The following is a 24,258-nucleotide window of genomic DNA, read 5'->3' as shown; positions in this document are numbered from 1 at the left end:
ATGTGAACACGTTAGACCCTTGATAGATAGGAAATTACCTTTCAGGTGAACAGTATCGCTCCAGCGTGTACTGTGGTTTGCCGGATTGTGCAGCGTGTGCGGGGTCACGTGATGATTTGTTCCAATCAGATGCACGGATTACCGGGTAGTTTTATTCTATCCTCTATATTAGCAGCTTTCATTAGCGCACCCTGTATTTGGTTTTTAATAGTTATTGTTCAGAGGTATTTTGGAACTAACCTCTTTTTTCAGGGTAGCCATTTTTGTGCTAATCCACAGACCTCCTTTTTTCCTCACTAAAATGGGGAGAGACAACCAGCTACAGACCAGTTACAGAATCCGAGTACAAGTATATTTCACAATAAACAATAAAATAAAAATTTAAGTGAAAAAAGCCCTAAAAGCCCAATTCCCAATTAGCAAAAACAAGCAAATTCACCAGTTTCCAAAAGACCAGGAGGAGGAGAGACAATGAGCTACAGACCAGCTACAGAATGCAAGTCTTCAGTCTGGTCAAAAACACAAAATAAATTCAACAGTTCCACAAGGCTAGAAGAGGGAGGAAACGAGCCAGAGGCCCAAAGTGGAATCGGTTTTCAAGTGCCTTTTCTAATTATAAAACAAACATTTTGCTCAAATAAATCCTGGAACTCTAACTTTTAAATAGACACACCAACCAAATTAACCAATTCCACAAGGCTAATAGAGATAAACAGCCACAGACCCACCGACTTAAGCTCGTCCAAACATTTTGCACCCAAAACAAAAGCTCAGCCCAGCCAATTCCATAGCAGCCAACCCGACTGAATTCACCTGTCCCATAAGTCTAGGAGGGAGAGAGAATGGGCCACAGATCCACCATGGAATTAATGACAAAGTTTTATTTTGTTCCAAAAAATGTTTTGCCTAAAAAAAGGCATTGAATGCACATTCTTCAAGTGGTCATGCCAACCAAATTTACCTGTTCTGCAAGGCTAGGAGGGAAATAGACAACAAGCTGTTCACCTGCTACGAAATCCATGATTGTGGTTTTTGTTTTTTTTAGCCTGTTATGGACACTTAGTCAAGGATTCGGTGGTAGGTCTGTAGCTCATTGACTGTCTTCTTCCTAGCTTTGTGGTATGGGTGACTATGGTTGGTCTGATTACCTGGTAAGTGGGCATTCCAGGCCTTTTTTTGTGCAAAACATTTTTTATTAAAGGAAAATTGGAAATGAATTATATGGTGGGTCTATAACTCATTGTTCCTCTTAGTCATGTGGAACTGATGGATTTTTTTTGGCATGGCTACTTTCTTCCCTCCCCTTTTTCCCTAAACCCAAAAACACTAAATGTTGGGGACTATACTCCCTTTATGATCTCATGGACGAGGAGTCAGATATTGATTAATAGCCCTATATCTCTAGATGTTCAGATGGTATATTGACATGTGTTACTTTTAGGCTTTTTGACCATATCTGTATTTTGTTGATTTATATAAATTCTTTGTCACTTCTGTTGAATTTTCAATAAAGCTTTGAAAACTAAAAAAAAAAAAAAAATTCCCTCCTAGCATTGCTATGATGTCAATATTTTTTTTTAACTTCAAATATTTTTCTGGAAGCTCTATAAGACTTACCAGAGTTTATCTTCATAATTTGACTTATTATATGGCTGTTTTATCTTTTACCCTGTCCCTCCAGATGATGTACTGCAGTAAATATCATTTAATGGTCACAATAAAAATAAACAATCATTTTTTACGATGCTCAAACACTATAAACTTTGTGTTTAAATTGTTAAGCTTTTTTTATTAAATTGTTAAATCATTGTAATGCATATTCTAAAAGTGTAAGTTATTATATTTATTGTCATAAAATCATTGTACTGCACAATACCTCTGAGGCTCTCTGTAAACTCTCCTGGTCTATAGAAGATGAATTGTTCTTCTCCCATAAATCTGCCACGTGGTTTAGCTCAGCTAGTTTGTTTTCATTTTTTATGTGAGAACTTAATAACGTTACTTCATAAAACTCCTGTATATCTGTAAAGATAATAACAAAAGAAAAAAGTCATAAATATAGAAGAAATTCAAATATCCTTAAACACACATTTTAAGTTGAATTTGATATAAAGCTTAAAATAGCAATGGAGTAATACAGTTTCATTATAATAAATGCCTTGCAATATTGAGGGATAGGGAACAGGACAACACACTATCCTTTAAAGTGTGTAAGTTTCACTAGGGCTCAGCCAACTCCTATTATGTCCATAAACTAATTTAAAAAATGTCACAGCACCACTTTATAGGAGTATCTCAAATGGGTCTTTTTATAAGGGTTTTAAATTCACAAACACAGCAATGTTTCAGACTAAATACACCCCTTTAATCATGCATGATTAAGGGCTGTATGTAGACTAAAACATTGCTATGTTTGTAGATACAACACCCTAATAATGAAATCTTTTTAGGGTACTTTTCTAAAGTGGTGCTGTTGTATTTATTGTACTAGGAGAAAAGTCAAGGAGTGTAATTGTCGGTGCTAGTATGCACCAAGGAATTTACAGGCTATGACATAGGACCTACGTCATGCTGGAGAGGCAACCAGGAAGGTTTCAGTGACCTATGTATAACAGGGCTGGTCTGAAATAATCCTTCTGTTTTCAGGTACAGGACTTGCTGCTGTACTGAATAATGATGTTAATTGTAAGTATTGACATTAACCCTTTGGTTGCCATCCACTCAGGTAAGAAGATATTAAAATGTAGCTTGTGTAAAAAGCAATGTTGCTATGTACTTATGTAACTGGGCTTTTAAAACACATACAGGCAAATTTATCACCTTTTTTAAGCTTCACATGACAATTAGGTGCTGATGATTTACATTTTTAAAAGTTATCAACAAAGCAGTAATTCTTGTTTCTGTTATGGGATTATTTCACTCACTAAGGGATATTAAATGAGGTTATTAAATAAGGAAGATTTATCAAACTGTGTTTCCAGCTTTGAGGTGTGCTGCAAACAAGTTTAAAGGACCATTAAATACAGAATTACATAATCAATAAGTGCATTATAAAAATACATTGCAATAGAACTAAATATCTCTAAATATTATATGCAGTAGATTTATTTCTGACAAATTTCAAAATGTCCTTCATTTTGATGGGCCTCATTGTCATGTGACAGCAATCAGCGAATCACATACTCATATATAAGGTCTGCGTTATTTAACCTCCACAATACGTTTTGCGAAATTAGCAGTTAAGTGATTTGGACATTGTGCGAACAACCTATATAAAGTACTGTAAACAAACACCTAGATTACAAGTGTTGCGGTACGGCTATACTGCTGAAAAATTGGCCTTTGTTAGCTGAATATTCAGCTCACCTGTATTACAAGTTGTGGCGGTACGGCTATACCGTTAGCGTTTTAGCGTATACCGCAATGATCCATTCCGCACTCAAAAAATGGCTTTTGAGTGTGGAATATTAAGCTCACCTGTATTACAGTTTGTGTGGTCCAGCTATTACACTAGCGTTATAGCTTATACCGCCACGCTTCATTCCGCTATAAAAGACCAGTAGTTATGGAATTTGCGAAACAAAAATGTTTCACAAAACTCATAACAAAAATGTTACAAAGTACACTAACACACATAAATAACCTATTAACCCCTAAAATGCCATCACCCCCATCGCAAATACTATAATAAAACTATTAACCCCTAAAACGACCTAACCTAAAACCCCTAACTTTAAATTAAAGTTACAATATAACTACCTTAAAATAAATAAAAACTTACCTGTTAAATAAAAAAGAAACTATACTTAAACTATAAATAAACCTAACAAAACTAAAAATAAAAAACCTAAATTACAAAATTAAAAAATCCTAACACTAAGAAAAAAGAAAAAACTAAAATTACAAAAAAAAGAAAGTCTAAAATTACGTAAAATAAAAAAAAAATCTAAGCCTTCTATATATATTGAAATAGCCTTCTAAAGCATTGTTCATTTAGAGTTAATTTATGATAGATGCATATACAAAAAATTGTAACCTAAAATGTATTACTTGTCCCTTCAAGTGAAAAAAAATACATCAGTGTGGCCCTTTATATGAGAAGTCTAGGCACTCTATTCAGGAACATTTAAGTTCATGGGTTTCCTTAATGACTTGCTGGATATTGTTCATTGAGCTTGTACAGTGCTTCAGTTTGTCCTTCCTGGTTTATAAAAATATAACTGATGACCTTGCTGATCTGATCGCACAAAAGAAGCACAATGGGGCTGCAATAATTTTTCCCCCTCAGATTGAGCTCAGATTGAGCTCGCATTCTATTGGCTGTTCCGATCAGCCAATAGAATGCGAGCTCAATCTGATTGGCTGATTGGATCAGCCAATCGGATTGAACTATATTCTGATTGGCTGATTCCATCAGCCAATCAGAAAATTCCTACCTTAATTCCGATTGGCTGATAGAATCCTATCAGCCAATCGGAATTCGAGGGACGCCATCTTGGATGACGTCCCTTAAAGGAACCGTCATTCGTCGTCTAGTCGTCGGAAGAAGAGGATGGATCCGCGCTGGAGGTCTTCAAGATGGAGCCGGTCGTCATCGGATGGAAGAAGATAGAAGATGCCGCTTGGAGAAGATGTTTGCCGGTCCGGATGTCCTCTTCTTGCCGGATAGGAGGAAGACTTTGGACCCTCTTCTGGACTTCTTCAGTGGATGTCTAGCCCCCGCTTGGGTTGGATGAAGATCTTGGAGCCAGGACGGATCGGTGAACCTGGCATGGTGAAGACAAGGTAGGAAGATCATCAGGGGGGTAGTGTTAGGTTTATTTAAGGGGGGTTTGGGTTAGATTAGGGGTATGTGGGTGGTGGGTTGTAATGTTGGGGGGGGGGTATTGTATGTTTTTTTTTACAGGCAAAAGAGCTGAAATTCTTGGGGCATGCCCCGCAAAGGGCCCTGTTCAGGGCTGGTAAGGTAAAAGAGCTTGTAATATTTGTATTTTAGAATAGGGTAGGGAATTTTTTATTTTGGGGGGCTTTGTTATTTTATTAGGGGGCTTAGAGTAGGTGTAATTAGTTTAAAATTGTTGTAATATTTTTCTTATGTTTGTAAATATTTTATTATTTTCTGTAACTTAGTTCTTTTTTATTTTTTGTACTTTAGATAGTTTATTTAATTTTATTTATTTGTAGCAATTGTGTTTAATTAATTTATTGATAGTGTAGTGTTAGGTTAATTGTAGGTAATTGTAGGTAGTTTATTTAATTATTTTATTGATAGGGTAGTGTTAGGTTTAATTATATCTTAGGTTAGGATTTATTTTACAGGTAAATTTGTTATTATTTTAACTAGGTAACTATTAAATAGTTCTTAACTATTTAATAGCTATTGTACCTGGTTAAAATAATTACAAAGTTGCCTGTAAAATAAATATTAATCCTAAAATAGCTATAATATAATTATAATTTATATTGTAGCTATATTAGGATGTATTTTACAGGTAAGTATTTAGCTTTAAATAGGAATTATTTATTTAATAAGAGTTAATTTATTTCGTTAGATAAAAATTATATTTAACTTAGGGGGGTGTTAGTGTTAGGGTTAGACTTAGCTTTAGGGGTTAATACATTTATTAGAATAGCGGTGAGCTCCGGTCGGCAGATTAGGGGTTAATAAGTGTAGGTAGGTGTCGGCGACGTTGAGGGGGGCAGATTAGGGGTTAATAAATATAACATAGGGGTCGGCGATGTTAGGGGTAGCAGATTAGGGGTACATAGGGATAACGTAGGTGGCGGCGATTTGCGGTCGGAAGATTAGGGGTTAATTATTTTAAGTAGCTTGCGGCGACGTTGTGGGGGGCAAGTTAGGGGTTAATAGATATAATACAGGGGTCGGCGGTGTTAGGGGCAGCAGATTAGGGGTACATAAGTATAACGTAGGTGGCGGTCGGCAGATTAGGGGTTAAAAATTTTAATCGAGTGGCGGCGATGTGGGGGGACCTCGGTTTAGGGGTACATAGGTAGTTTATGGGTGTTAGTGTACTTTAGGGTACAGTAGTTAAGAGCTTTATAAACCGGCGTTAGCCAGAAAGCTCTTAACTCCTGCTATTTTCAGGCGGCTGGAATCTTGTCGTTAGAGCTCTAACGCTCACTGCAGAAACGACTCTAAATACCGGCGTTAGGAAGATCCCATTGAAAAGATAGGCTACGCAAATGGCGTAGGGGGATCTGCGGTATGGAAAAGTCGCGGCTGTAAAGTGAGCGTTAGACCCTTTAATCACTGACTCCAAATACCAGCGGGCGGCCAAAACCAGCGTTAGGAGCCTCTAACGCTGGTTTTGACGGCTACCGCCGAACTCTAAATCTAGGCCTTAGTGTCTATAAAACAATGGTAGCTGCCATGTTGTAACTTAGGTTACCTTCTCTGCTGTGGCCAATTAGGGACAGTTATAAATAGGTCACTAGAGTGTGCAGCCAATAGCTGTGTGTAATATAACAGTGTTCTGCACTTCAATTTCTAACAGGAACTGAAAAGCTCACACATTCAGAATGGAATTACAGGCAAAGAGGACAAAATAAATAATGAAAGTATATTGCAGAGTTGTTTTATTATATACAATTTATCGTTTTATATTACCATCTCAAAGTGTTTAATGTCCCTTTAAAGTTCACAGGGGAAATGTTCGTCAGCAATACCATTATTAATATATTCCAAACAGGATACTATTATTAATATATTATAAACAGGAAACCATTATTAATATATTACAAACAGGATACCATTATTAATATATTGCAAACAGGATACCATTATTAATATATTCCAAACAGGATACCATTATTAATATATTCCAAACAGGACACAATTATTAATATATTGCAAACAGGATACCATTATTAATATATTCCAAACAGGATACCATTATTAATATATTCCAAACAGGATACCATTATTAATATATTGCAAACAGGATACTATTATTAATATATTGCAAACAGGATACCATTATTAATATATTACAAACAGGATACCATTATTAATATATTGCAAACAGTATACCATTATTAATATATTACAAACAGGATACCATTATTAATATATTATAAACAGGATACCATTATTAATATATTGCAAACAGGATACTATTATTAATATATTGCAAACAGGATACCATTATTAATACATTGCAAATAGGATACTATTATTAATATATTGCAACAGGATACCATTATTAATATATTGCAAACAGGATACCATTATTAATATATTACAAACAGGATACTATTATTAATATATTGCAAACAGGATACCATTATTAATATATTGCAAACAGTATACTATTATTAATATATTGCAAACAGGATACAATTATTAATATATTGCAAACAGGATACCATTATTAATATATTGCAAACAGGATACCATTATTAATATATTGCAAACATGATACCATTATTAATATATTTCAAACAGGATACTATTATTAATATATTGCAAACAGGATACCATTATTAATGTATTGCAAACAGGATACCATTATTAATATATTGCAAACAGGATACTATTATTAATATATTGCAAACAGGATACCATTATTAATATATTGCAAACAGGATACCATTATTAATATATTGCAAACAGGATACTATTATTAATATATTGCAAACAGGATACCATTATTAATATATTGCAAACAGGATACCATTATTAATATATTGCAAACAGGATACTATTGTTAATATATTGCAAACAGGATACCATTATTAATATATTACAAACAGGATACCATTATTAATATATTGCAAACAGTATACCATTATTAATATATTACAAACAGGATACCATTATTAATATATTATAAACAGGATACCATTACAATTTTAAACAACTTTTTACTTCTTCCAATTTACTTCTATTATCAAATTTGCTTTATTCTCTTGTTATCCATTGCTGAAGGAACATCATAACAGGCAAGGGCTAGAGGGGGCGCATATATATCAAGATAAACAAGATGTGTTACAAAATTAAAGAATTATTCGTTGGCAATATCCATATACAATCATATGTAGTATACATACAGAATCCTAATCAAAATAATAAAGTCCCAAGTAGGATTAAGTCCACTTCTTTAGGGTTGGGAAATCTTCACCAAATATGCTATCACTTGTTGGCTGCCTCCTTCTCACAGACTAATCTGGATGAGTTGCAGAGTATAAAAAGAACAAAGGGGCGCCTCATGTGTAGAATCACCAAAATAAATGTGTGGATAAATGTGGGCCAAGTGGATACTCACATATCACTGGAGCACCCTAATGTGCTGGTAGGTACGGGCTGTAGAATTATAGGGTGTAACATCTCACCCACTTCTAGGGATCCTTGCATGCTGCAGTAGGGGAGTAAAGCAGAAGAGCACTATATGTGTAGATCAACTTGATTAAATAAGCATGTGTATTAGCAATGCCAAATGGGTACTCACATTTGAGACAAGCACACATATGTGCTGGTAGGAGTAGACTGACAGATTTCAAAGGGGTGTATCAGCTCACCCAATCAGGGATCTCCCAATAATCCGGGTGCAGGTGCAGGAAGAAGCTAAAGTTTGTGTTCCAATTTAGGATCAATAAGCACAAGAAAGTAAGGTGCTTCCAACCTACTTGAATTTTTTTTAAAACAAATGTTTATTTAAAAAACAAATAATATAAAAAAACAAAAACAAGTAGTGGAAATAGGGCTATCCAAATATTCCCATTAAAATACAACGCGTTTCTCAGCACTAAGAGGCTGTTTCATCAGGCATAAAGTCACCTTACTAACAGTCCTGATTTTTATAGCTCTTACCAGACCCTAATTGAATTTACCCACCCTGTTTGGGGTGTGTTCTCCAATTAATGACATACACCTGTTGACCTATGAGAGGTCAGATACAAAATCAACCTATATATATATATATATATATATACATGACTATCTGTATAACATATAAATACAGCATTACACAGCAATTACGACATTGCAAATCACATATGTAAAGAGTAATAATAAGAATAATAATCATAAAACCCATTTCATTGACATTCATATTACAATCATTACAACATATATTATATTAAGATGACAACCATTTCATTAGCATTTATATTTCAATTATTATTCTAACCCTCTTTATGTATATATCATAGATCGTTTTACAATTTCTTCCAGGTACGCTACAGTCCCTTCAATTAGAATGTGTGCTTGTCTCAAATGTGAGTACCCATTTGGCATTGCTAATACACATGCTTATTTAATCTAGTTGATCTACACATATAGTGCTCTTCTGCTTGACTCCCCTACTGCTGCACGCAAGGATTCCTAAAAATGGGTGAGCTGTAACACCCTATAATTCTACAGCCCGTACCTACCAGCAAATTAGGGTGCTCCAGTAATATGTGAGTATCTACTTGGCCCACATTTATCCACACATTTAATTTGGTCATTCTACACATGAGATGCCCCTTTGTTCTTTATATACTCTGCTGAAGGAACATCATTGCACTACCGGCAGCTAGCTCAACATATCTAGTTACCCAATAACAAGGGACAAATGTGTGCAGGCACCAATAAGCAGCAGCTCCCACTAGTGTAGGATATGTGCATATTCTTTCTCAACAAGGGATACCAAGAGAACTAAGCACATTTGAAAATAGAAGTTAATTTAAAAATATCTTAAAAGTACATGCTCTGTCTGAATTTAAAGGAACATTAAAGGGATATGAAACCACAAATATTTATTTTATGGTTCAAATAGAACATGCAATGTTATACAACATTCTAATTTACTTCTATTATCAATTTTTCTTTGTTCTGTTTGTATCTTTTGTTAAAAAAGCAGGTACTTATGCTTAGGGGCCGGCCCATTTCTGGAGCACTATATGGCAACAGTTTTACAAGAATGTTACCCATTTGCAAGAGCACAAGATGTCAGCACTATTTCCTGCCATGTATTGCTCCAAATGCCTACCTAGGTATCTCTCCAACACAGAATATCATTGGGACAAAGCAAATTTAATAATAGAAGTAAATTGTTTTGGGTTTATTAAATTGTACTTCATATCCTTGTATTGAGTTTCATATCCTTTTAAATAATAACCATAAATAATAGCAAGTAGCATGCTGTATAATAGTTACTGTACTATTTTTTGTTGCCAGTGGTTACTCGTCCATTGGGGCAGTAAGGACAGTGCTCCTCCAAATGTATTATTATAATTATTATTAACAATAATATCAATGTTTTGTGTTTAGTGATTTTATTTTTATTTTATTCTCGTATTCTGATTTATTTGTATTTAAGTTGTGCATTTTAAATGTAATTTTCATGCTTTTCTTAATTGAATCATTCATCCTTGAAATACCTCCTTAATAAAACACCACTTATTCCACTGCTTTTTTTCTCCCTGCCACCTTTACAGTAAAGTGGTGTGTTGTTAGGGGCGCCCCAAAAGGCTAACTGTGAATGACTCAACTAAGAGTGTGGAAAAATAAAATATGGAATACTATTTATGTTCACGTTATCTCTATATTATAAACCTAGGTTTGTTTGGGAATCTAAAGATCAGAGAATATTCCACCAACGGACACAATGGTCACTCTAATTTTAATTACCAAATAAAGGGTGTAATACCATAGATAGAAAATAATCAAATTTTATTCTATACATAAAATTAAAAATGTAAAATATAAAAATGAATTGACAAGCAGATATCTCGCTAGTTACTAAAAATTGTTAAAAATAGACACCGGTGTCCCAAGCTATTAAATATTCAGTATTGAAAGCTTTGTATAAAAACATATGTATACATTAATGATTTAGGCGTTTCTGAATTAACTACTACTAGCCATGTATTACATGCATAGAGTAAATTATAAGCACTTCTGATGTATTACACAATGCTCAATGTTATCTTAATATATATGTTCTTATCTTCAGTAGATTATAAATATTACATTAGTCCATAAATTTTGACTTTTTCTTTCAGCGTGTGAGAGATGAATATTAAATGTCAAATGTCCAGATCTGTATCGTAGTGTGTTTGAGTACAATGATTATGAACTGTTCAATTGTATCGTTAGATGAGCAGTTGGTTCGAGATATACTTTGTTTTATAATCCGGGTGGTGGTTATGTTGTGGCTTCAATTGATACTCACTGTTGTTTCTTCGGCTTCAGAGCTGTTGATATTATTTGTGTACTTACTCTTAGAAGCTACTTTGTTTCATTCTTTGCTTTGACCGACTGGTCTGCTTACAGTCTGTTTGTGATGTGTCGAATCTTTATCCAATCCTTGTGAAGTATGATGAGTGCGCGCACTTTTTTGAAAATTGTCGGTTGATTCCCGTCTCCTACCGCTTCTCTTTATATTCAGAATTGGTTCTGGGAGTGGCATCTAGCAATCTCCTACCAATTCAGTTTGCACCTATTATATTGGTGTCATACTAAAAATGGTCCTGGGAGATCTATTTTCCTTGTCTTTCGTTCTCGGAGCTTAGTAGTTAGATCTACGTGTTTCAGCTAAGAATAGCCTTTATCAAGATGGTTCCTTGTCTACCGCTCCTTCCTTTTATACCTGTGAAATTAACCCTTTCTTCATTTCTGTGTTCAATTAGTATACTTAGGTTCCTCCCAACCACACCTGTTGCTTCATTTCTTTATGCTGCTCAATTTTGAAAGATACATTTACTTTTGAACAGATTTATAAATGTATACTTTTAAACTTATATAAATGTTTTATCATACAGTGTAATACATATTAGTGGAACAAAATAAAAGGAATAGAAAATAATGACTTTGACAGAGAAAAAACATTTTATGTATCAATTGTTTTAATTATTTTGAAAAACGATATTTTACCCTTTCCTAAAAATAGTGAGACATTGAATCCGTTTGTTTAAATACATCTCTCAGACCTTAACTTTGCCATTCTTTGATTTCTATGTGATACTTAACTCCGGTGGATTATTTTATTCATTCTTCGTTGGATCTTTTTTTGAAAGATGACTACTAATTATATTTTTTCTTTTTTCTCTATCCACCAAATTTATTTATCTCTATATTTTGTGTAATATACAATATCTATTCTAATGTGGAAGTTGTTAGACTGATTTTTTGTCACTAAAAGAGGGATGTAGGATGATATCTCTAATTGTCATGTAATATAAATTTAAGGGGAAAATATAAAGTGTATTTTTTGTTTAAATGTTGTACAAAAGTGACTTTAAATTTATATGTCTATTTAATGAACCGTATCCATACATTTTCTTAACATCTAGTGTGTTTTTTTTTTTTTAAATAATGTCTTTTATTTAACAATGATTTTTTTCTCTTAATTTGCCAATGTATTCAGCAAATATCAGTATCCCTACACTTTCTTAACAACTAGAGTGTTTTAAATCCTGGAATATTATATTTAATAGCATTTTTAAGCTAATGTATTTACTAAATGTGGACATACATCATCTCTTACTGTGCTATTAATAGCATTGTACCTTATATGAAATTCTATAATTATGAATTCTTTTTGAATCACTTGCTATTCTGTCTATGGAATTTTAAAATGTAAAAAATTAAATTTAGTAGTATTGTGATATTTTAGGAGATGGAAATTTTTATTTATTTATTTTAGAATGAAGTTGAGATCTAATTTATTATTTGAGCCCTTAGAAGCCAATTTATTTATTTGAGAATGAAGTTGAGATCTAATTCACTATTTAGGCCCTTTGGAGCCAATGTCCCAAAATTATAAATTAATTCTGCTTCCTGTCTAATAAGTTTTTCTTCCATATTACCTCGTCTGCCATCGGATTCTATCTTTTTAATTCCCCAATATTTGAAATCCTCTAGTTTGCCTGAATGAACTTCCAAAAAATGTCTGTAAAGATTTGTGTCTTTTCTTTTATGCTCTATTGCAAGGAGATGTTCTCTTATACGATCTTTCAATTTCCTTCCAGTTTGTCCAAAATACCTCAAATTACAACTGCATTATATTAAATATATTATATTCATGTCTGAACATCTTAATATCCCATTGATTTTCAATATTTTTCCCGTCTTATCTGATTTTATATTTTTTAATTTGCTACTAAATTTGCATGATTTGCATTGTCTACATGGAAAGAAACCTTCAATTCGGTTTCCCTCAAGATCTTTAATATTAGTGTCATTTCTTTCTTTCTATACTCACTTGGTGCCAGTATGCTTTTGAAATTCTCTGCTTTTTTATAAATAAATTTTGGATAGCTCCCCAGTGTGTGTCCTATAACTGGATCTTTTAATAGTAAGGCCAATGTCTCTTAACAATTTTTTCAAAGGATTTATGTTGTTCTGAATATGTAGCTATTATGGGTATTTCTAAATTTAGTTCTCCATTTTTATGTGTCCATAAATTTAGTTCTCCATTTTGGAGTGTTTCCTCTTTGTTTATATTTGGTTTATTCAATAGGGTCTCTCTATTCACTAGTTTTACTGTTTTAGCTAGTTCTACAATTTTATTCTCTTCATATCCTTTTTGTTTAAATCTGTTTATTAGAATTTCTGATTGTCTATCAAAATCTTCATTATCGGTACAGTTTTTTCTCACTCTTAATAGTTGGCCTTTGGGTATATTGTTTTTCAATTTATTATGATGGCAACTCCTAGAGTCCACATAGTTGTTAGAGTCTACTTTCTTGAAATACGTTCTAGTTTTGATTTCATTATTGATGATCTCTACTTCTATGTCCAAAAAATTTAATTTATTCATACTGTATTCAGAAGTAAATGACAGCCCAAATTCGTTATTATTCAGATCTTCCAAGAATAATTCGAATAACTCTGAATCCCCTTTCCAAATTAAAAACAAATCATCTATGTAGCGTTTATAGAGCACAAGATTCGCACCCCATGGTCCATTCTCGAAGAAATCCTTCTCAAAATGTCCCATGAATAAATTTGCATAACTGGGTGCGAATCTTGTGCCCATAGCTGTTCCTTGTGTCTGTAAATAATATTTGTCATTAAACTTAAATAAATTTTTAGTAAGTATAAATTCTATGTATTCTAGTAGAAATTTTTCTTGTATATTTTGCATTTCAGGATCTGATTGTAAATAGTATGCAATAGCTGCCAGCCCTAATTTGTGCTGTATACTTGTATATAATGAACTGGCATCACAGGTCACTAAAAGATAATCTTTTTTCCATTCTATTGATTTGAGTAAATTTAAAAATTGCGTTGAATCTGCTAGATAGGATGGTAAATTTTTGACATATTTTTGTAGAAAATGATCTATGTAATGAGATAAATTTGAAGTAATGGAATCGATAAATGATATTATTGGACGCCCAGGAGGGTTATGTAAATTTTTATGAATCTTAGGGATGAAATAAAAGATTGGTGTTCTAAAGTCTAAAAAATATGCAAACTTAGGGATGGTACCAAGGGGATTAAGGGTAAAAAAAAGACTGCACCTTTGAACTAAATCAGATTTTGAAAAAAGAATGGTATGATATTTTGGAAAAGGCATCACAGGATCTCATAGGAGTTATTATTAAGGCTAGAACTTTAGCATTAGACAATTTAGCAGAAGATATCCTTAAACATAAAAATATTTTGGATACTAAAAAGAAGGATGCCACTTACACAGACAAACAGAAAGAACTAATTTCAAAATTAGAAGAATTACAGCATGAAATCCTAAAATTAAAATGGCACAAATTTGAGAGAGATGAAGGAGATTACAATATAGAATATCCTGCAGGCCAAGATGAGGAAACAAACCCTAAAAGAAGTATTACATTATTTAGTAAAAAGAAAGAGAACTCCATACAGGACTATAACGGAGAAGAACCTAATTATAAATTAAATAAAAATCCAAACAAAAGAGAAAAAATAAATTCCAATTCCAACACCAATATCAATAAAAATCAAACGAATGTCCCTAATAAAGAAACCAGAAACTTTAGAGAAATCAAAGAGAAAGAAAGAATCAGACAAAACGATTATAGACAAAATTGGAGAGAAAATTAGATCAGATACAATAGACCTTTTATGAGATCTTATAAAGATAATTACAATCATAATTTTTATGATAACTATAGATCTAATTACAGACAGCAAAATTATAAACCTAGATTTGAATCCTACAAACAAAGAGAATCCTATCAGACATACAATAAAATTTTTTAGAGATGATGAACAGACACATTATGAAAATAGAGACTATTTCCATTACAGAAACACAAACAATTATAACAATTGGACAAATAGACCTAACACGTATAGAAAAGAAACATCTAGAGATAGAAGGAACTATTATACAGACAGAAAGGAGAAAGAGTATTATCATGAGAACAGGAGAAATTCTAAAGCCAATGGAGGTTATAAACAAGACACAAGAAATGATAGAAATAATGTAGAATATGATATTACGGTACAAAATAGATATGAAATATTAGAAAATGAAGATGGGTCAAATGACCAAATGAATGAACGACCCAGTACATCAGAAGATTTTTTAGGAGTAGGCAGGGCCCACACACACGATCCTCCAAAAGGAAAGAGAAGAAGAGAGGTTCTAGAGGCAGAGGAAAGGGAAAGCAATCAATAATACTTAGACAAAATAAAGACACAATAAGTGAAAATACTGTCGATAATACAAAAGAAAAGATCCAAAGCATTTTTAATATAAGAGGAATAGATTTGACAAAAAAAGAAGAACATATACTTAGCAAAGGTTTATCCTTCGCACCTTCAACTAAAATGAACAAATTCGAACATCTCATTAATATAAATCAATTTGTAAGAAAACTAACTCTGAAAAAACATTTTATAAAAAATCCCATCCTAAAAAATTCTATTACAAATGGACAAGAACAGATTAAAACAGCTGAAATTTTTAAACACACTGATTTGAAACAAAAATCTACCTTTTTTCCCAGTCATGAAAAAGGAAGTTTTATACAAACTTTCGAACAATTAGTGAAACAAGATATTGATAATTTTGAAGTATCAAAAGAAAACTGTAAAAAAAGTATAAATTGGAATTTGACATTAAAAGAAAAAGACATTCTAAATAGCTTGCAAAAAAGAGAGGACCTAGTTATAAAACAGGCGGATAAAGGGGGAGGAATTGTAGTAATGAGTAAAGACTATTATCTAGAAGAAGCAAATAGAATACTCGAGGACCAAAACACTTATAAAAGATTAAAGAATGACCCAGGGGACAATTATTACTCTCAAATTCAAGAAGTGATGAAACAAGCACACACTTATTATTGAATAATTCAGAATTAAATTTTATTTTAAAAAAAAAAACTTTAGAACACCAATCTTTTATTTCATCCCTAAGATTCATAAAAATTTACATAACCCTCCTGGGCGTCCAATAATATCAGGTATCGATTCCATTACTTCAAATTTATCTCATTACATAGATCATTTTCTACAAAAATATGTCAAAAATGGACCATCCTATCTAGCAGATTCAACGCAATTTTTAAATTTATTTAAATCAATAGAATGGAAAAAAGATTATCTTTTAGTGACCTGTGATGCCAGTTCATTATATACAAGTATACAGCACAAATTAGGGCTGGCAGCTATTGCATACTATTTACAATCAGATCCTGAAATGCAAAATATACAATAAAAATTTCTACTAGAATGCATAGAATTTATACTTACTAAAAATTACTTTAAGTTTAATGACAAATATTATTTACAGAGACAAGGAACAGCTATGGGCACAAGATTCGCACCCAGTTACGCAAATTTATTCATGGGACATTTTGAGAAGGATTTCTTCGAGAATGGACCATGGGGTGTGAATCTTGTGCTCTATAAACGCTACATAGATGATTTGCTTTTAATTTGGAAAGGGGATTCAGAGTTATTCGAATTATTCTTGGAAGATCTGAATAATAACGAATTTGGGCTGTCATTTACTTCTGAATACAGTATGAATAAAATAAATTTTTTGGACATAGAAGATCATCAATAATGAAATCAAAGCTAGAATGTATTTCAAGAAAGTAGACTCTAACAATTATGTGGACTCTAGGAGTTGCCATCATAATAAATGGAAAAACAATATACCCAAAGGCCAACTATTAAGAGTGAGAAAAAACTGTACCGATAATGAAGATTTTGATAGACAATCAGAAATTTTAATAAACAGATTTAAACAAAAAGGATATGAAGAGAATAAAATTGTAGAACTAGCTAAAACAGTAAAACTAGTGGATAGAGAGACCCTATTGAATAAACCAAATATAAACAAAGAGGAAACACTCCAAAATGGAGAACTAAATTTATGGACACATAAAAATGGAGAACTAAATTTAGAAATACCCATAATAGCTACATATTCAGAACAACATAAATCCTTTGAAAAAATTGTTAAGAGACATTGGCCTTTACTATTAAAAGATCCAGTTATAGGACACACACTGGGGAGGTATCCAAAATTTATTTATAAAAAAGCAAAGAATTTCAAAAGCATACTGGCACCAAGTGAGTATAGAAAGAAATAAATTACACTAACTAATATTAAAGATCTTGAGGGAAACCGAATTGAAGGTTTCTTTTCATGTAGACAATGCAAATCATGCAAATTTAGTAGCAAATTAAAAAATATAAAATCAGATAAGACGGGAAAAATATTGAAATTCAATGGGATATTAAGATGTTCAGACATGAATATAATATATTTAATACAATGCAGTTGTAATTTGAGGTATTTTGGACAAACTGGAAGGAAATTGAAAGATCGTATAAGAGAACATCTCCTTGCAATAGAGCATAAAAGAAAAGACACAAATCTTTACAGACATTTTTTGGAAGTTCATTCAGGCAAACTAGAGGATTTCAAATATTGGGGAATTAAAAAGATAGAATCCAAAGGCAGACGAGGTAATATGGATGAAAAACTTATTAGACAGGAAGCAGAATTAATTTATAGTTTTGGCACATTGGCTCCAAAGGGCCTAAATAGTGAATTAGATCTCAACTTCATTCTCAAATAAATAAATTGGCTTCTAAGGGCTCAAATAATAAATTAGATCTCAACTTCATTCTAAAATAAATAAATAAAAATTTCCATCTCCTAAAATATCACAATACTACTAAATTTCATTTTTTACATTTTAAAATTCCATAGACAGAATAGCAAGTGATTCAAAAAGAATTCATAATTATAGAATTTCATATAAGGTACAATGCTATTAATAGCACGGTAAGAGATGATGTATGTCCACATTTACTAAATACATTAGCTTAAAAAATGCTATTAAATATAATATTCCAGGATTTAAAACACTCTAGTTGTTAAGAAAGTGTAGGGATACTGATATTTGCTGAATACATTGGCACATTAAGAGAAAAAAATAATTGTTAAATAAAAGACATCATTATTTAAAAAAAAAAACACACTAGATGTTAAGAAAATGTATGGATACGGTACACTTTATATTTTCCCCTTAAATTTATATTACATGACAATTAGAGATATCATCCTACATCCCTCTTTTAGTGACAAAAAATCAGTCTAACAACTTCCACATTAGAATAGATATTGTATATTACACAAAATATAGAGATAAATAAATTTGGTGGATAGAGAAAAAAGAAAAAATATAATTAGTAGTCATCTTTCAAAAAAAGATCCAACGAAGAATGAATAAAATAATCCACCGGAGTTAAGTATCACATAGAAATCAAAGAACGGCAAAGTTAAGGTCTGAGAGACGTATTTAAACAAACGGATTCAATGTCACACTATTTTTAGGAAAGGGTAAAATATCGTTTTTCAAAATAATTAAAACAATTGATACATAAAATGTAGGCGATTGTTTTTTCTCTGTCAAAGTCATTATTTTCTATTCCTTTTATTTTGTTCCACTAATATGTATTACACTGTATGATAAAACATTTATATAAGTTTAAAAGTATACATTTATAAATCTGTTCAAAAGTAATTGTATCTTTCAAAATTGAGCAGCATAAAGAAATGAAGCAACAGGTGTGGTTGGGAGGAACCTAAGTATACTAATTGAACACAGAAATGAAGAAAGGGTTAATTTCACAGGTATAAAAGGAAGGAGCGGCAGACAAGGAACCATCTTGATAAAGGCTATTCTTAGCTGAAACACGTAGATCTAACTACTAAGCTCCGAGAACGAAAGACAAGGAAAATAGATCTCCCAGGACCATTTTCAGTATTACACCAATATAATAGGTGCAAACTGAATTGGTAGGAGATTGCTAGATCCCACTCCCAGAACCAATTCTGAATATAAAGAGAAGCGGTAGGAGACGGGAATCAACCGACAATTTTCAAAAAAGTGCGCGCACTCATCATACTTCACAAGGATTGGATAAAGATTCGACACATCACAAACAGACTGTAAGCAGACCAGTCGGTCAAAGCAAAGAATGAAACAAAGTAGCTTCTAAGAGTAAGTACACGAATAATATCAACAGCTCTGAAGCCGAAGAAACAACAGTGAGTATCAATTGAAGCCACAACATAACCACCACCCGGATTATAAAACAAAGTATATCTCGAACCAACTGCTCATCTAACGATACAATTGAACAGTTCATAATCATTGTACTCAAACACACTACGATACAGATCTGGACATTTGACATTTAATATTCATCTCTCACACGCTGAAAGAAAAAGTCAAAATTTATGGACTAATGTAATATTTATAATCTACTGAAGATAAGAACATATATATTAAGATAACATTGAGCATTGTGTAATACATCAGAAGTGCTTATAATTTACTCTATGCATGTAATACATGGCTAGTAGTAGTTAATTCAGAAACGCCTAAATCATTAATGTATACATATGTTTTTATACAAAGCTTTCAATACTGAATATTTAATAGCTTGGGACACCGGTGTCTATTTTTAACAATTTTTAGTAACTAGCGAGATATCTGCTTGTCAATTCATTTTTATATTTTACATTTTTAATTTTATGTATAGAATAAAATTTGATTATTTTCTATCTATGGTATTACACCCTTTATTTGGTAATTAAAATTAGAGTGACCATTGGGTCCGTTGGTGAAATATTCTCTGATCTTTAGATTCCCAAACAAACCTAGGTTTATAATATAGAGATAAAGTGAACATAAATAGTATTCCATATTTTATTTTTCCACACTCTTAGTTGAGTCATTCACAGTTAGCCTTTTGGGGCGCCCCTAACAACACACCACTTTCTATCTACATGTTTTATTCTAATTTGTGAGAAATTAGAATAGTTAGGAGGCTTGCACCACAATCTCTAAGGAATAGTGTACACTCACCCACCCACCCATACCTTTACAGTCAACTCTTAAACAACCTTAGGGAATAAAACAGGGGAGCACAGCAGTACCACCTGCAAGCAATAGTAGAAGCCGACTAATCACCTCTCAGGTCAGCTACCACTATTCACTACATAAACCATTCCCTAAGCACTTTAAATCTTTTGGAGCATATGTGTGCATTGGAGCCGTTTGCAGTTAATGGTACATGAAACCCAAATTTTTTCTTTCATGATTCAGATAGAGAATACCATTTTAAACAACTTTCCAATTTACTTCTATTATTTAATTTGCTTACTTTTCTTGTTATCATTTGCTGAAAGGTTATCTAGGCAAGCTCAGTAGCAGCAGAGAACCTAGGTTATAGCTGTTGATTGGTGACTGCATATATATATAAATTGATTGTGATTGGCTCACCCATGTGTTCAGTTAGAAACCAGTAGTGCATTCCTGCTCCTTCAACAAATGATACCAAGAGAATTAAACAGATTAGATAATAGAAGTAAATTAGAAAGTTGTTTAAAATTGTATTCTTTATCTGAATCATGAAAGAAAAGTTTTGGGTTTCATGTCCCTTTAAGTAGATGAAAATATGATAAAGCATATTTATGCAATATTCATATTTAATAAAGTGTTATATGTATTTACTGTAAATATTTCACATTGCAATGTTCTGCACATAGCAGAATATGTTATAAGTTTTTTGTAAATATATATTCCTATATATATATATATATATATATATATATATATATATATATATATATATATATATATATATATATATATATATATAAATTTATCTATACCGATATATATAATCATATATTTTTATATATATATATATATATATATATATATATATATACACTGTAGCCGGTGGCGTAGCACTCCTTCCACACCTGTGTTGCCAATGCCTGGGTGCTATCCTCAATTAGAAAGTATAGAGCAATTGTGTAGATGTAGGGCACTCACAGGACTTAATCCAATAAGTATTCTTTATTTATATTACTAATTTCATATATTAGAGAATGTCGACGTTTCGGCCTATCCTGAGGCCTTCTTCAAGACAGTTTCATAATCTAAAAAGCATAAACATAAAAAAACATGCAATAAAAATCACAGCAGACATAACATAATATCTATCTGTACACCAGTGTTAGCCCTCAACCAGAGAGAGATTATTGTCCCCCTCCACCAAAAACCTATGAATATAGACAGAGCCCAATGTGAGAGCTCAAAAAAATTAAAAGCCAGGTTACCAAACAAATGGTAAAGAAAGACAAGGGAAAGTAGAAAGACAACAGGGAGAAGAATATTAAGTAAGAAACAAGGAGACCTAAGCATTTACTGAGACCACCAGAATCCACACAGGGAAATAATCTCCATTGTTATCAGCAGTACACCAACACTAATTGAATAATGGACACGCCTAGAACATAAGCAAGAATTCAATCAAAACAATAATGTAGTCAGCAAGTAGATATCAAATACAGGAATAATAGCCATATATTATTGTCAACCGCTCCTGTTCACATTAAATGTTGAAGGCAGAATACAACATCATAAACACAAGTTGACATACTCAGAACCAAATGCCTAAAACAGTAAAACCCCAAAGCTAATCAGTGGGCCAGGGGGGAGAGGTGGAACGATAAGAATCCAATCTGCACAAAGGTTTAAATAAGAACCGCTACCAGAGCCTTAGGTGTTTCAACACTAATTCGATACGAGCTGTAACTACAGCTCTTTGCAATAGAGGGAGAGATAAATCAAAGCAGTCATATTTAGAAAAACAGTGAACACCGTATTTAACACTACAAACTTACAGTCTAATCACAGAGTGTGAACTAATCACATAATATCAGACAATAATTTGAATGGTATGAGCATATTACGAGTAGACATAAAAGACACTATGCTGTCTACACATAGCCAAGCCTGTAATGTAGTATACTGTATAGAAGCCAAATTACAGCAAACTTCCCAATATGAGAACCAAAGTGCTCAGTACTTAACCTCACTGCGCTAGCGAAAAAGAAAACTCCAATCCGCAGAGCCCAATCAGAGCAAATAAAACACACACACACCCAAACTTCACACGGTAGCAACAACTAATTAAAAATATGGCAGCACGGGTAGCTAACAAGTCAATCCCTCAGATACATATCATCAAGGTGCACCCAAATACATATGTTACCATCATCACTGGATAGTGTACATATAATGGAAAGCGTGCTTTCAAGTGCACAGCAAGTTTAACCCATATAATGTTGGACATTAGCCTACACAGTACTTGTCATTTGCCACATGTAATTGATGCTCTAAGCTGTGTGTTAAAGAGCCACAGAGTGTTCCGTAACCCCTCATACCTTAATTAGTGCGGACCGCACTCTCAAGACGGACTCCCGATGCTGCAAACAGAAATACTCAGACAGCCGCGCAATTGCCTTTAAATACCGGGCCTGCCTCCTGCAGGAACCAATCGCGGCGCAGACAGCATACACACCCCCATTCACTAACAGCTTCACACAGCTGAATGTTATATTGCAATATAGGCGGCTTCATACCGGGTATAGTAGATGGCAATTTGATCCCAACAAGGATGGAACAAACATGTAGTGACATAGCCACTAAGCGCTAACAGCTTATCAGTTCACCCCCAATACAAGGTTTACTCTGATCAACATATTAAAAAGGAAAATGCTGAACAAGACTCCGACAATCAGTCAACTTGGTTAAAGCAGTGTGTTACAGAAGCATTAGTTATTTTGTTGTGAAGAAACTTATTTCCCAGCAGCAATGCCTGAACCAGCCAAGCCAGCGCCTAAGAAGGGCTCCAAGAAAACTGTAACAAGTATCATTTCATAAAGGGTTAACTCTGTTCAGTTTTGAGAAAACTATTTTCTGAGGCAGGTTTCCTAGCATATTGTGTACTGTAATTAAGTTTGTGATAAGCATTCACTGCTAGGTGATAAGAAGGACTCAATTGTTTTCTTGTGTGTACTTGTTATCTGCGGTGGCCTGTCCAAGGGCTTTGTCTAAATGTGTGATGGGGGATTTTATGCTTCCCCCCCTGGGAGTGCCCTGTGTGCATGTAACCAAAATAAAAAGCAGGCTGGGCATCCCAGTCCTCAGTTCTTGGTTGTCCCTCAATCGCAGCGTTGACTCGTTTTTGTGGGCAGAAGGGTATCCTAGCTGTACTACAGCTAAGGGGGATTATTCTACATTTGCGAGACTCATATAGAATACTATGGAAAGCAGTTTCTCCCCTCTTCAGCAATAGGAATCCAGGCTACTAAGCGGTCCATCTCTCAGCGAGACTAAGGGTAACCGTAACATTTGGCGGCAGCGGTGGGATTTTTCCTGGATTTCCTAGGAGAGGTACAGAACGGATGGAGAGCGCTTACGAAAAATTGAAGCGTACAACCCTAAAGGATTTACTTGAAAGCAGAGGGGGGTACGCCAGCAACCGGCCGAGGAGAGAGCTGATCGCAGAATTGACCGAACTGGATCAGAGCTTCACAATGGCGGAAACACCGACCACGATTAGTGACGAAAAAACCAGGATTGTTCGGGAGAGGCTCTCACTGTACGGGCCGAACCCCTCCATGGAATTGGTACAGCAGTTGATGGCGGAAGCAGACAAGGATATACGAGAGACTCGAGCCCACGAACTCAACCTAGCGAATGCACACCGCAATGCTGAAGCCCCGCAGGTAATCATCCCTGTCGAAAATGCTGGGAGGCCCAAGATACCCTATGCGGCATTTCGACCCTTCCTAGAGAGCGAGACAGGGATTGATGAATATTTGGCGGACTTCGAAAGGCAATGTGCCCTGCACCAGATTCCCAACAGGGAGTGGCCCACGATATTGTCTGGGAAACTATCCGGGCGAGCCCTGGAAGCCTTTCGTACTCTGGGTGCTG

General features: G+C 33.6%; 1 protein-coding gene across 1 annotated transcript in view; it reads right to left on the bottom strand.

Annotated features, from left to right (window-relative positions):
- LOC128654639 (disks large homolog 1-like) overlaps nucleotides 1-24,258 on the bottom strand; it is a 597,403-nt gene that overhangs the window by 116,962 nt on the left and 456,183 nt on the right. Inside the window, exon 3 of the mRNA XM_053708662.1 lies at nucleotides 1,877-2,022. Within this exon, the coding sequence (XP_053564637.1) occupies nucleotides 1,877-2,022 (146 nt within the window). The remainder of the gene's footprint in view (nucleotides 1-1,876; nucleotides 2,023-24,258) is intronic.

Source organism: Bombina bombina, chromosome 3, assembly GCF_027579735.1.
Source record: "Bombina bombina isolate aBomBom1 chromosome 3, aBomBom1.pri, whole genome shotgun sequence".
NCBI lineage: Eukaryota > Metazoa > Chordata > Amphibia > Anura > Bombinatoridae > Bombina > Bombina bombina.
The sequence above is the reverse complement of the archived record's forward strand: the minus strand, read 5'-3'. Positions and strand labels throughout refer to the sequence as shown.